Source organism: Eumetopias jubatus, unplaced genomic scaffold (assembly GCF_037043125.1).
Source record: "Eumetopias jubatus isolate StellerSeaLion01/CBP00866 unplaced genomic scaffold, mEumJub1_p1.0 scaffold_11, whole genome shotgun sequence".
Taxonomy (NCBI): Eukaryota; Metazoa; Chordata; class Mammalia; order Carnivora; family Otariidae; genus Eumetopias; species Eumetopias jubatus.
The window spans coordinates 15,700,778-15,714,625 of record NW_028274817.1 but is presented as its reverse complement, the minus strand read 5'-3'; the positions used below and the strand labels follow the sequence as shown (position 1 = coordinate 15,714,625).

Sequence of the window (13,848 nt, the reverse complement as noted above, 5' to 3'; positions counted from 1 at the left end):
CTCGTGCTCTCTATCTCTCATTCTCTCTCTCTCAAATAAATAAATAAAATCTTTTTTTTAAGATTTTATTTATTTATTTGACAAAGAGATAGAGAGCACAAGTAGGCAGAGCGGTAGGCAGAGGGAGAGGGAGAAGCAGCCCCCCCCCCCCGCAACTGAGCAGGGAGCCTGATGCGGGACTCAGATTCCGGGACCCTGGGATCATGACCTGAGCCCAAGGCAGACGCTTAACCAGCTGAGCCACCTAGGTGCCCTAAATGAACACTTTCCAAGATGACTGTTTTTTAATGTAACTGGCAGGATTCCTACAATTCAAATTCGTGATACAATTGTTTTGAATTTTGGGTTCAGTGTATACTTTTGTAGCACTTTGGGACCCCTTGTATTATCGATGTATATGCAGTGTCTTTATACTCATATTGTAGAACTTGAAGCATAATCTTACAATTTAAAGGCATCTCAGAGTTTGTATTTCTTGAATTTTGGCTTTTATCACTTTTATCTAGCTTTAGTTTACTTGATATTGAGGGCTTTGTCAGAAGCAGAACTTCCAGTTACTTCATTGTTCTAATGGGAAAGCTGTGTTCTACTTTACGATTAGTCTGTGGTCGGGGTTGATAGGGTTGTCCTTCAAGGACTACCTTGGAGAACTGTACCGCGGTCCTTTGTGCAGCGAAGAGGGGTTGATAGCTGTGGCGATGTCTCGATCATTGGCCGTGTGGCTCAGTAACCTAGCTTGCTAATACTTAAAATGCTAAATACTCCATAGTTCAGTCTGTTCATATTAGTTTGATGTAATATGAACTGTGTTTTGAAATACTAAATTTGAGGATCTCTTTACCATCTCCATAGTTTTGCCTTTTCCAGAATGTCATCTAGTGAGGATCATACCATATGTAGCCTTTTCAGGTTGGCTTCTTTCACCTCGTTGGCCTTTTCTGGGAGGGCAGCGGATTAGTTGATATGTAAATGATTACAAGAAAGGATCTGATAGGGCAAGAAGAGATTGAAGGTCCAGGAAAGGAGGGGGATTCAGTGCACAAACAGAAGAATTGCCCTGTGCTGGGAGAAATTTCCATTGTAATAGGAGAGAAGGAAGAGGAGGGGTGGGTTCCTAACTGGTCTGTTTTCTCTGTGAGGGAGAATGTAGGGTGAGCCATGAGGGTTGGAAATTGAAGGAGAGAGGAGGAAGTTCGAAAGAATAGTTGTGAAGACTGGGAGAGGAAGTTTGCTTGGAGAAATATAAGGTTTCTAGACTGGATAGAGGGCTCAGTTAAGGTTTTAACCGTTAATTTATATATAGTGATACCCTCAGGTTGTGTGACTTCCTCCAGCAATTCAGGATCCCGTGTGTAGCACAGAGAAAGGGGTTAGTTGGTTAGTTCAGAATTGGGATTTTGCCAAGTGGGTTCAACAAAGTGGTAAAGGTAAAAGGGAGTTTAGGGTATTTGTAAGGCAAAAATCCAAGATAGGGAAGTGAAGGCAGGAAAAAAAGAAACAGGAAGCAATTAATAGACTGGGGGTCCTGCTAAGGTTGAGGATCAGTGAGAATCAAAGTACATAGGAAAGCAATCATTTTGTGGTCCCAAAGTGTGTGTGATGTATAGTGATTTCAGAGGTTAGAACCATTTTTAGGTGATTCTAAAGGTGTCTGGGTGTGATTATAGGAATTGGGTAGTTGATGGAGGACACCGTTGAAGGTCAAGGAACTTGCTTGGATTGTCCCGTGGGCTGTTGAAATCACCCAGGATGCAGCAGGGACTAGGAAGGAGAAAAGAGCTGTGAGCTGTGTGCTAAAGAAAATCTGATGCATGGGGGAGAATGATTGGGAGTTGGTAATTATTAGCAACGCGGAAGGGAGGAAGGTAGCGTAGTCGGTGGACCAGCAAAATTGGCATCATCTGGGAGTTGGTTAGAAATGCCTAACTCAGGCGCCCGTCCCCCGACCTACTAAATAGGCATCACCACTTTAACAAGATCCCAGGTGGTTTGTTTGCATGTTAAAGTTTGAGAAGCCGAGGTTTAGCTGAATGATGTGGACCTCAGGCGCAGGGCTTTTTACAAGGGGATACAGAACTAATGGTTCAACAAGGCTGTCTAGTAGAACTGACAGTGACAGTGGAGGTGTTCTATATTTGCACCATCCAATCCAATATGGTAGCCACTAGCCACATGTGGTTGTTGAGCACTTAAAATGGTTTAGTACCCTCCTAGTCTTAATAGGAATTTGTACATTAAAAATGGACAGGAAAAGCCAGAATTAAATCGTGCATCTTAATGTGTTTTCCCCCCTTTGGCCTATGTGTTTAGATAATAGGTATATTCTTTACCTTTTTTTTTTTAAAGCAAAATTTTTAAAATGTCAAACCTTAGCAATAGCATATAGGTCTAGCTTGTAACTGTTGCTAGTTTCTGAATTGTAGAAGTACTCGAACATGACACCTTGTCATCAGTAAACATTTGAGCACCTACAAGGAACCGTGGTTATGTCTTGGTGGTTCTTCTAAAATCCTTTTCACTAAGGGCTTAAAGCTTTTCTGTTTAATAATTTATATGGAGCAAAGTCATCTGTGATGAGATAGAAAGCAGTAGAATAGCTGCTGAGTGTTAGCTGTTTGTAGCAAGAATGTGTAGATTCTGAAGTTGTGATCACAAACATAACTTCAGCTCAGTGTGGGTTCTTGACATTGTAAGTAGCCAAACTTGTGGCTTATTGCTTTTGTTAAACTACCCAATATAGAATGTTGTGCATGGAATGGGCGCTCAAGAGATGTTTGTAATCTCTTTCCTTTGGCTTAAAACAAAGCATGGTTTTGAATGCATCACCTATTTTGGGGTGATCTTTCTGTCTCCTGTGACTTCTCTTGGACCGGGCGTTAGTAGAGCAAGATGAATGACTAAAACAGGGTTTTGGGTTTTGGGGGGTGGGGGAAGACACCATTTAGTGACAGGTATGTGACCAGCTGATTAAAATACAGTGGTGACACATGGAAGTATTTAGAGAGAAAGGGGCATCGTGTTTGCATCTTAAACCCTTCAGGAAACAGTCTATGAATGAATGAAGGGAGAATGAGTGATAAAGCAGATGTAGTCGGTTGTTAACATTTGGGTGAAGGGTGTACAGGAATTGTTTCTGTCAATTTTTATAAGTCTGAAATTACTTAAAAATAGCTTGGTGATAAGTGCCACAATTACTTGGAGTGATCATAAAAGACCATGTAAAGGAATCTTTTGTGCCTAACCTTGGAAGAGCTTGTCTTTAACGGACAGTTTGGAAACTTTTATATTGTCAAATCATATAACTCAATTTGTGTTTCAAGAACTAGAGTCATCATAGTTATATTAGAAGCATGTTGTAAGTGTGTTGTCATCTATGTAGATTCAAAGCCTTTGCCTGCTTGGATATTCCCTTAGTATATTCTTCCCCTTTGTTTTCTCTGGAATGTGCTGCACCTTCCAATCTTCATTACGTATATCAAATGGAAGTTTAGGGAGATTTTACTATGATATCAGTGTCTTTAAAAACCTTTTAGGTTTTGCAGCATTGAATAGATTTATGAAGTACTGGAAAGGCAGTTTTGTACACTGGTTGAATATGGGCTCTGAAATCAGATCTATATTTGAATCTTAGCTCTGCCACTTACTAGTCACATGGTCTTGGGCAAGTGATTTAGTATCTCTTGGAGCCTTAGACACTGCATTTGTAAAATGGGGATTTAAAAAAAACCCTACCTCATAGAATTATTGTAAGGATTAAATGAAATAATGTGTGTAAGGGCCTTAGCAATGTTCCTGGCACATAGTTAAGTGCTCAGTAAATACCACATGTGCTCTTCCTTGGAAGATAATAGAATTTAAATTGTATTTGGGATTTAACTTGGAAAATTTTAGTAACATATTCCATTGTGCCCTCTGCTAGAATTGACTCCCTAGTTTTTTCTTTGATTCACCAGATTTATTGACTACCCACGTGCAAAGTGCTGTGCTAGGTACTATTTACGCTCATCTTTTATTTAGCACACTTCACAAACGCATTATCGGAAGTTTCAGACATATGCAAAAGTATGTTTGAAAAAAAGCCCCGTCTCCTGGCTTTAGCAGTCATCAGCTCTGGGCCAGTCTTGTTTCATCTCCACCCTTCCCCTCCTTCCTCCATCTGCATTATTGTGAATGCAATTCGAGACCTGTTTCATTTTAGCACACTTAATTAAGAATTAATGTTTTTGATGTATGTTATGTGTTTATATATGCATCTGTATATGAATATGCATAAAGTCATTTATCTCCTACCTTTACCGAAAAAGCAGAAAGCAAGAGTTTATGCAGAGCAAAAGCACATCACGTTTCCATTGGAGAAGGCAGGGCAAGTGACCCCCAGCCCTCCTTTTGTCGCAGCCCTAAAGATGTAAAGCAGAGGTCGTGATGCTTACCCCCAACCTTAATGCTCATCATTTTGCTTTTGTTTTCAAAATAATTTCAACATACACTTAAATTGAGTGCCTCCTGGGTGTGGGCGCATTGGGCAATTTAGAAAATAAGCCCCTTGACAAAGAGCCTACGGTCTATACAAGGTATGACAGGAGTAATAACTAACAGTCGGATAGAATTTTCTAGTTTACAAAGCATTTCTCACATTTTCTTAAGGCATCCTTTTCAAGAAGGTGTTATCATTAGTTCCATTTGATACACCAGGAGACTTTGCCTTGTGAGTGTTAACTAACTTTACCAGGTTTTAAGACCTGGTAGGTGGCAGTCTTCAGACTTTCTGTCCAGGGGTCCTTCTACTTCATACAGTTAACTGATGTGAGATTTTGGGGAGGAAAGGCAATGGAGCTAAAACCACAAGGTAGAAGATGAGAAAAACATTGATTAGGAAGAAGAGAATTGGTAAAGGAACAGATCAGGCTTGACAGTACTAGGAGGGAGGAGAGTTGGGGCCCTGGTCAGTTGGTCACTGCTTTGCCTCCTAGTGGCAATCAGAAGGGTAACCAGAGGGGAGCCTGGCCTTTTTGAGGTGACATAGACCTTTAGGAGCTGTGCTCACAAAGGGTGGCAGTGCTTGGTGGCCCAGGAAGGAGCGCAGCCTTGTTTTGTCACCTACCTTATCAGCCTGGATTTGTAGGAATTGCAGCTGTGAATACAAGGGTAACGTTTTGGTTTTTTATTGCATTCGTTTGTTTGAATAAGTATATGAACATTGTACAAAAATCAGCAATATGAAAGAGTATCCACTGTTAGCGAGCTTTCCTCCCATCCTTACCTTTATATCTGTTTCCAGATTCCTTTGCTAAATGCAACCACTCCTGGCAGTGTCTTAAGTATCCCTTCCAGAGCATTTCTCTGTAGACATAAGCATGTGTAAAACTATCCTTTTTCTAACGTCCAGGAGCACTTGAAATGGTGTATTTTCCGTGATAGTGGGTATTACCACCTTAAAAGCATGTTGGAACTCACAGGCATAGATTTGTCCCAGCTCTGCCACTTCCTAGCCTTGTGACCTTGGCTAAAATTACCTAACCTTTCTGAACTTTTTCTTATCTGTAAAATGAGGGATAGGGATGGTGACAGATACAGCCTCACAGGGTAGGTCGTGAGGCTCCAGTGAGATTGTGTGTATAAATCATAGAGCACATATGTGAGCTCTTAGATTTGGACTATTTCCAATTTATAAATTGGAATTTATAAATTTATAAATTACGCAGTAAAGGGCAAGATGCAGAATAGTATGCTGAGGATGCCATTTGTTTGTGTATCCTTTAAAAAAAAAACACCCATTTGCACACCCAGGGAAAATAGTAGCGGACAGATACGGAGAGTGTCTCACGGGCCCGGCGCTGTGCTATAAATTCACTTTTTACACGAACTAACTCATTCAGTTCATTCGTGGACCCTGAGGTGGCTCTGAGGCAAGAGGACACAGTCTGGCAGTTCCAGGATTCTAAACCAGCCTCTCAACCCTTGTGGTTGAGAAGAAAAGCAGTTAAGAGTGGTTGCTTGAGAGAGGGAGGGAGGGAGGGAGGGAGGAAAGGAGGGGAGGCAAGAAAGCTAGGTAGGGCACCAGCTGGGAGTGCAGAGCAGGTGGAATTAGAAAGTAGAAAGGAAGATCTTTACTTCTTCTATGCAGAGTTCTTTTATAATTATTATTGAAGAAGGAAACAAAATTTAATGTTAAAACATGTTCACACTTTTGAATTGGGGGGGAAAAACCTATTGTAACCATGAAAAATTTAAACAAAGGCGCTGTGACTAGCCTCATACTCATTTTTTTGTGTGCATTTTCAATGATTTTTTAGGGTAAATTCCCCAAAGCCCAATCACTGGATCAAAGGGTTCAGTCTTTTTAAGGTTCCTGATACATGTTGCCATGTTACTTTCTGGAAGGATTGTGCTAGACTGTATTCCCATCGGTGGTGGATGAGTTTACCCTCCTTTCACCACATTGGATGGTATAAGTTCTTCTGATTACAAAAGTAGTGCTGTTTCAAAATTAAAATAGTACAATAATATTAAAGCAGTTCAGAAAGCCCCCCCTCACCCCAAAGTCACATTCTCTAGGAGTAACTGGTAATAAGTTTAGTGGGTATCTTCCCAGAGCCTTGTTTACCTCCATACAAACCTATGTAGATAGTGTCTATGCACACTTATTGATAAATACAGTGGCATCATAGTCTTTGTACATACTGTTATGCTACTTGCTTTTTTTATTCTGTGATTTATCACAGATCTCCTTCCCCATCAGTGTTTACAGATTGACCTCATTCTTTTTATTTTCCTCCACTGAAGCAATTTTGTCTTTTTTCCCATCGATTGACCTCATTCTTTTTAACTGTTATATCTCATAGAATAAATAGAACCATAGTTTAAGGGTTTCTCTATCAAATAAAAATCATTTACATCTATTTGTTTCACTAATACAAATAAGATCTCATTGATCTTACTTGTACATATATGCTTGCTTACTTATACGAGTGATTCTACAGGATACATTTTTAAAAAGGGGTTTGCATTTAACATTGGGGAAAGGATGGTTAACACACATTCAGGTTATACTCCCACCAACATTGTATTTCCTGCCTCCGTGCTGGACGTTATCAGTCTTTAATTTTTGCAAATCCGGTGATCTCATTTAATTTCCATTTCTCTTATCACTAGTAAGATTGGGCTTCTGTTCGTGTTTTTTTCAGTCATTTATATTTTTTCTGTAAGAAATTGCCAGTTTCTATCCTTTGTGCATTTTTCTTTTGATGTTTGTCCTTTTGAAATAGATTTGTAGTGAGTGATTCCTGTAATGGGGGTATTAATTCTGTCACTAAATGTGAATGATTTCCCAGTTTATCATTTGTCTTCTAACTCTGTTTATGGTGCCTTGTGTCATGCAAAGGTTTCTCTCTCTCTCTCTTTTTTTTAAAGATCTATTTGAGAGAGAGCCCCTGTGTGCATGCGGTGGGGGGGGCGGGGGGGCGGGGGAAGGGAGAGAATCCTCAAGCAGGACTCCCTGCTGAGTGCGGAGCCCCATCCCAGGACCCTGAGATCATGACTTGACCCGAGGTAAGAGTCAGCCACCCAACCAACTGAGCCACCCAGGTGCCCCCATGCAAAGGTTTCTAATGTTTAGTCAGATCTCAGTTCTTTCCTTTATGACTTCTTAGGTGTCTTGATCCAAGATTATAAAAAATACTCTCCTCCATTTTCTTTTCTGTTACATTTATAGTTTGTTATTTTATGATGAGATTTTTTTCAGATGGTATGAGGAAAGGAATCTCAGTGTTTAAAAAGTAGATAGCCAATTATGCCATCGTGTCTTTTCCCCACTCATTTGAAATGCTACCATTATACTCTGAATTCCCATATGCTTATAGGTCTATTTTCAACCTTGCTTTCTCTCCTGCTGATATAGGTCTCTTCCTGTGCCAGGATTTTAAGTGCTGTTTCTTTACAGTATATTCTGATATCTTTTTAAAAAAAATATTGTGTATTATGTATTTACTCTTTCAGGAAACTGTGGGATCAACCATTTTATCAGAGTTGCATTAATTAGGTTAGTGAGAACTGACATTCTAATGTTGATCCTGTTCATCCAGAAGCATGGTGTAGCTCAGTATTTTTGTGGGGCTTCTTTTAGATTTTTATTTCTAACTCGTTTTTTGTTCAGTTATTCTTTTTATACATAAAGTCTGCTATTTTGATAGGTGAAAATGATATATCACTTAATTTACACTTTGATCCCAGAGAAATCAAATTTTCTATAGAAGTATGTTTAACTACTTACATTCTGTGAATTATTTGATCATGTGCTTGGTCCATTTTTCAGTTGGGGTCTTAATCTTTTATGAGCTTATAGCATAAGGATACTGATTCTTTTTCACAAATACGGCAGGTTTTTCTAGTTTATTGTTTGCCTTTTAATTTTAGCACTTTTTTTGCTATGTAAGTTTGAAAATTTAATATAGTTAAATTTGTCAGTCTTTTATGATTTTTACTATTGCTGTTAAAGTCCTCTAAAATTTTACACCGAATGGTTCCATATTTAGGACCAAAAAAAAAGCCACGTGGAAAACTAGTCATGTTGGCCTGATAATGGAATCAGTTAAGTAATTTCTCTAAAGGTGTTTAAGAATGTAGTGTTATAGTGTTAGTGATTATTTGTTTTCACTGTAACAGAATATGATGTATACCACACATATGGTATGACATGTATCAGAATGATTGAAGCATTTGCTTATGATTTTTCATTTTAAAGAATTTTTAATTTGGGGCAAGTAATTCTAACAGCCCTAATGAAATTCTGTATCTTAAAAACTGTCGGTTTGAATGTTTTAAGTCGGTGCTGTGTTCTGATAGGAAATTTGCTATAATGTTAAGATCAGAAGGTATCTTTGACTTCTCTGTCTTCACAGGGAGTTAGCCACATAAATTTGTCTTGTTGCCTATAAAACGCTATCCACTTCTACCTTTTCTGCTTTTTTCCTCTCTCAAATCCTACTGTAGTTATATGAAGTTGCATTGATATAAATTTTTATCAACTGTTTTGCAAACAGTCTGATGCTTTCAGTTTCTTGAGTTTATGTATTCAGATACACTAACTGAATTACCCTTTTCTTGTCATAATGACTATGCTTTTATTTCTAAAACAAAAAATTAAAAACCATTGAAGCATTTATTAGGAAACATATTAGCATCTATGATTCAAAGTTGATGTGCTTTCTCATTGAGAAATTAGTCCCTGGAATTGCAAACTTATGTTAAAAGAAAAAGCAATGGAGGTATTAGAACTGTGCCTAAAACTTTCTTTAGTTTGACCCTAAAAGACAAGTGAACATTTGGTTTTTACACCTTTTTACACTAAATACATTGTCTTATGTACAGTAGGCCCTCAATAAATAAAATATTTGTAGTGAATAACTGAATGAAACACCCTTCCGTTAATGGTAGAAATTCTTTTCAAATTGCTGGGAAATGCAGTTCTAAAATTTCTGCATACATTTTGTTTAATCTATTAAAGTGTACAACTAACTTGCAGCATAGCTTTTTTTTTTTTACCATTTATGTTAGAAATTCCTTTTATACTTAACATTTGTTTAATTACTTGATCAGTGGTTAGTTCATTTGTAGATGACTTCTTTGTTGAATATGATCATTTGATTTTCATGATAGTTTAAGGAGCTCTCCTAGAACAGTGATGTCTAATAGAACTTTTTTGCGATGATAGAAACGTTCTCTATCTGTGATGTGCGATACAGATGCAGCTTGCCTCATGTGACCAGTAATAAGCACTTGAAATGTGGTCAGTGTGAGTGAGAAACTGAAGGTTTGATTTTGTTTAATTATAAGTAACTAAAATTGTAAAAAGCCACCGATTGCTTGTGGCTGCCATACTGGACAGCACAGATATACCTACTTTATTTTCATTTAGTTTTCCAAGTTATAGTAAGTTTATTTTCTAGCTAAGTGTTCTGATTTCACCAACAGTGTGAGGGAAAACTCTTTGAAACCTATGGTAAAAAAATAATACAAGAGCTAATTCAAAAAATTGCCTTATTAGAGTTTGAAAATGTTTACTGACTTATGTGCACAGTCAAGATCCCAAAACTCATTTTTATAGAATCATAAATTCAAAAGAAATAATTACAGTGATTATAATAAAACTTTTTTTGTATTTGATTTTTGCTACATTTATATGAAACCTTAAGGTTGCTGTGTTGAGCATACCACAGACCATTTCCCCTCATTTCTGGAGGGGATTTCATTCTAAGGAGAAATGCGTATTCTAAGGACCCATGAACTAATGCTCATTTGAAGATTGGTCCATGTAAATCTTTTGTTCATTTTTAAGCAGCTGACTTAGAAGAAAGTTTTAATGAACATGAATTGGAGCCCTCATCACCTAAAAGTAAAAAGAAAAGTCGCAAAGGAAGGCCACGAAAAACTAATTTTAAAGGGCTGTCGGAAGATACCAGGTCCACATCCTCCCATGGAACAGATGAAATGGAAAGTAGTTCCTATGTAAGTAGAAAAATGTGGGATTCTTACTTTTTGTTGTACCATGAATATTTCATTTAAACTGTGTTTATAGGTAAAGCTCATCATTTGAAATGTTAACTAAGCTTGAGGGTACTGATAACATATTTTTAAGTGGTTTTTTTTTTTTCTTTTAAATTTGCAGAGAGATAGGTCTCCACATAGAAGCAGCCCTAGTGACACCAGGCCTAAATGTGGATTTTGTCATGTAGGGGAGGAAGAAAACGAAGCAAGAGGAAAACTGCATATATTTAATGCCAAGAAGGCGGCTGCACATTATAAGTGCATGGTAAGCATGGTTCTTTTTATGTGCTTTTAAACCCAAGTCTTTTTGAAAGGCACTTAGCTAAGTAACCAAATGGGGCACTTTTCTCTTCCAGCATAAGTGGTGTAGCGTTATGAATAGTATATCCTATAGTCCCAAATCTTCATAGACCTTAGGGTTTTAAAATACAGCCTTTATGATTTAGTAGGAGTTAAAGGAATCCTAATTATAGTTAACCATATTCTAGGTAATTGATAGTTAATTATTTCATAACTAAAAATTTCAGCTTTAAAAATTTATCATGGGAGATACATGTTGAGCCTCCACTATAACCCAATACATGTCTGTGTCATTGTCCTTTACATGTTGTACTGCAGTTACTCATTTTTGAGCCTCTCCCTTAATAGACTTTTAATTCCTTGAAGAGAAGAACTACGCTTTATCTTTGCATCCTTAGATCCAGGTCTGACATATAGGATACATAAACATTTTTAAATTTGATTGTATTGAATTATTCATCCCATTTATGGTTAGGTTTTAAAAATTATGTTTTTTATATCCGAGGTTCTTGGCTGGAGAGGTGTATCAGGTATACCTGGGGAGCTTTTTCCAAAATATACACCCCTGGAATATATCCCAAACATGTCTAGTTTAAAAAAAAAAAAAAAATCCCAGGTAATTCTGATCTGCGTCTATGGTTGAAATTTGCCAGTTTCAACTATTTTTTAAAACTTTGTGGAAACATAAAACAACGGAGATGACAGGGTAACACTGTTGAAATCTTCATTGTTGAATGAAATAATAGATTTTATTTATTTGAGAGAGAGAGAGAGAGCGAGCACAAGCAGGGGGAGCAGCAGGCAGAGGGAGAAGCAGGCTCTCCGATGAGCAGGGAACCCGATGTGGGACTCAATCCCAAGACCCTGGGATCATGACCTGAGCCAAAGGCAGACGCTTCACCGATTGAGCCACCCAGGCGCCCTGAATGAAATATTTAATCTTGGCTCCACACTGGAGTGTGGCTCCACACATTAGTTTTGTTTTATTGTCCTTTTTTTTTTAATTTTTTTTTTTAAGATTTTATTTATTTATTTGACAGAGAGAGAGACAGTGAGAGAGGGAACACAAGCAGGGGGAGTGGGAGGGGGAGAAGCAGGCTTCCCACAGAGCAGGGAGCCTGATGCGGGGCTCGATCCCAGGACCCTGGGATCATGACCTGAACTGAAGGCAGATGCTTAACGACTAAGCCACCCAGGCGCCCCTTATTGTCCTTTTTTTTAATTAAAGATTTATTTATTTATTTGAGAGAGCGAAAGAGAGAACACATGCACGGAGAGGGGCAGAGGGAGAGGGAGAGAAGCAGACTCCCCACCAAGTGCGGAGCCTGACCCATGGCTCGATCCCTCAACCCTGAGATCATGGCCTGAGCCGAAACCAAGAGCCGGATGCTCAACAGACTAAGCTACCCAGGCGCCCCTATTGTCCTTATTTTGGGTTATATTTTAATCAGACATATGAATATATTAAAAATACTTGAGTCAGTACTTGATTTTTAAGGAAAAGTTCTCTTTCTCAGGATACTGAAGTAATAAAACACATTTGTTATTCTGTTGTTTAATGTTTCTCTCACAAGGATTCTGAACATTAAATGTTCCTGCGTTTTTCTTTTCTAGTTATTTTCTTCTGGCACAGTCCAGCTCACAACAACATCAAGAGCAGAATTTGGAGATTTTGATATTAAAACTGTACTTCAGGAGATTAAGCGAGGAAAAAGAATGGTCTGTGGTTTTATATTTATGCTATGCAACGTTACTCCTCTGACTTTCTGCTTTAAATTTAGAACACATCTCAAATTTATCCAGTCATTAAAACATTTAATATAAAGTAGTTCATATGTTAAAGCAAGTATATATTTGACTTATTTGTAATATAATAAAGGATGCTGATGTTTCTGGAACTTACTCCTCTTTCTATGTAACCTCATGACTTAAGAGAATTACACTGAGATTTATATTTCAGGGTATCTGAGGGTCTTTTAATAAAAGAAATGAAGATGTGAATGTGACACACCTTACTAAGTTTAAAATGTTAATATTATTTAAGCTTGCTTAAAGAATAGTTCCATAATCCTAATAGAGCATCGGGAACTTCCCCATGTTGTTATTCATTCTTTTTCTTCTTTTTTCTTTTTTTTTTCAAATAAAAGGAAAAGATTTTTTTTTCAGAGCCTTCTGTTTAAAGTTCACATACACAGTTATGTCTCTTAAAATGTTTATCATAGCTTTAAAGTTTTCTTTATAAAATGTGCCTAAGTCTCATGTTTTTAAACATACTGAATTACTAATAAATAGCTTTAAGAAATATTGGCATCTTTATTGATCACTTACTCCTTTACAGTTGATGAATATTATAAAATGTCAATGGAATGCAAAATCTTTTCTTTAAGACCTCAACTGTCTCTAGAGATGACTTGAATTAAAAAAATTTTTTATTGTGAAAATTTTCAACCATCTCAAAATTAGAAAGACTAGTAACACACGTCTGTCCATCACCTTGACCCATCAGTTATCAAGAATTTGCGGCACTCGTTTCATCTATGCCTTTTATTCTTGTTGCTTGAAGTGTTTTAAAGCAGAGCTGAGACTTCATATCATTTCACCTCTACATTATTTCAGTATGTATCTCTTAAAAGTTGGACATTTTCTTACCTAACCACAATGTCATTACACCTTATGAATTAACAATGAGTTCTCAGTGTCATTTAATACCCAGTTCGTATTTGTATTTCCCCAATTGTCTCAAAAGTATCTTTTAAAAGTTGATTTGTGTGAATCAGAATCCAAAGGAGGATCACACATTGCATTTGGTTGTTCTATATCCTTGATGTAACCTAGGGTACTTCCCCCTCTCCTTGTCTTTGTTGTTTCTGTTTTTGTTTTGTCGTATGCCATTGGCTTGTTGAAGAAAATGAATTAATTGTCCTGTAGAATATCCCCTATGTTTTATCTGTCTGTTTGCTTATTCATGATGCCATTTAACTTGTCCCTCTATCCGCCAGATTTTCT

The 13,848-nt window shown here is 37.5% G+C and overlaps 1 protein-coding gene across 3 annotated transcripts in view; it reads left to right on the top strand.

Annotated features, from left to right (window-relative positions):
- PHF6 (PHD finger protein 6) overlaps positions 1–13,848 on the top strand; it is a 46,886-nt gene that overhangs the window by 20,508 nt on the left and 12,530 nt on the right. For 2 of the 3 annotated variants that reach the window (XM_028094431.1, XM_028094427.1), the window contains 3 exons: positions 10,334–10,503; positions 10,664–10,807; positions 12,457–12,561. In XM_028094431.1, the coding sequence (XP_027950232.1) occupies positions 10,334–10,503; positions 10,664–10,807; positions 12,457–12,561 (419 nt within the window). The remainder of the gene's footprint in view (positions 1–10,333; positions 10,504–10,663; positions 10,808–12,456; positions 12,562–13,848) is intronic. The other variant, XM_028094429.2, reaches the window with a different exon arrangement.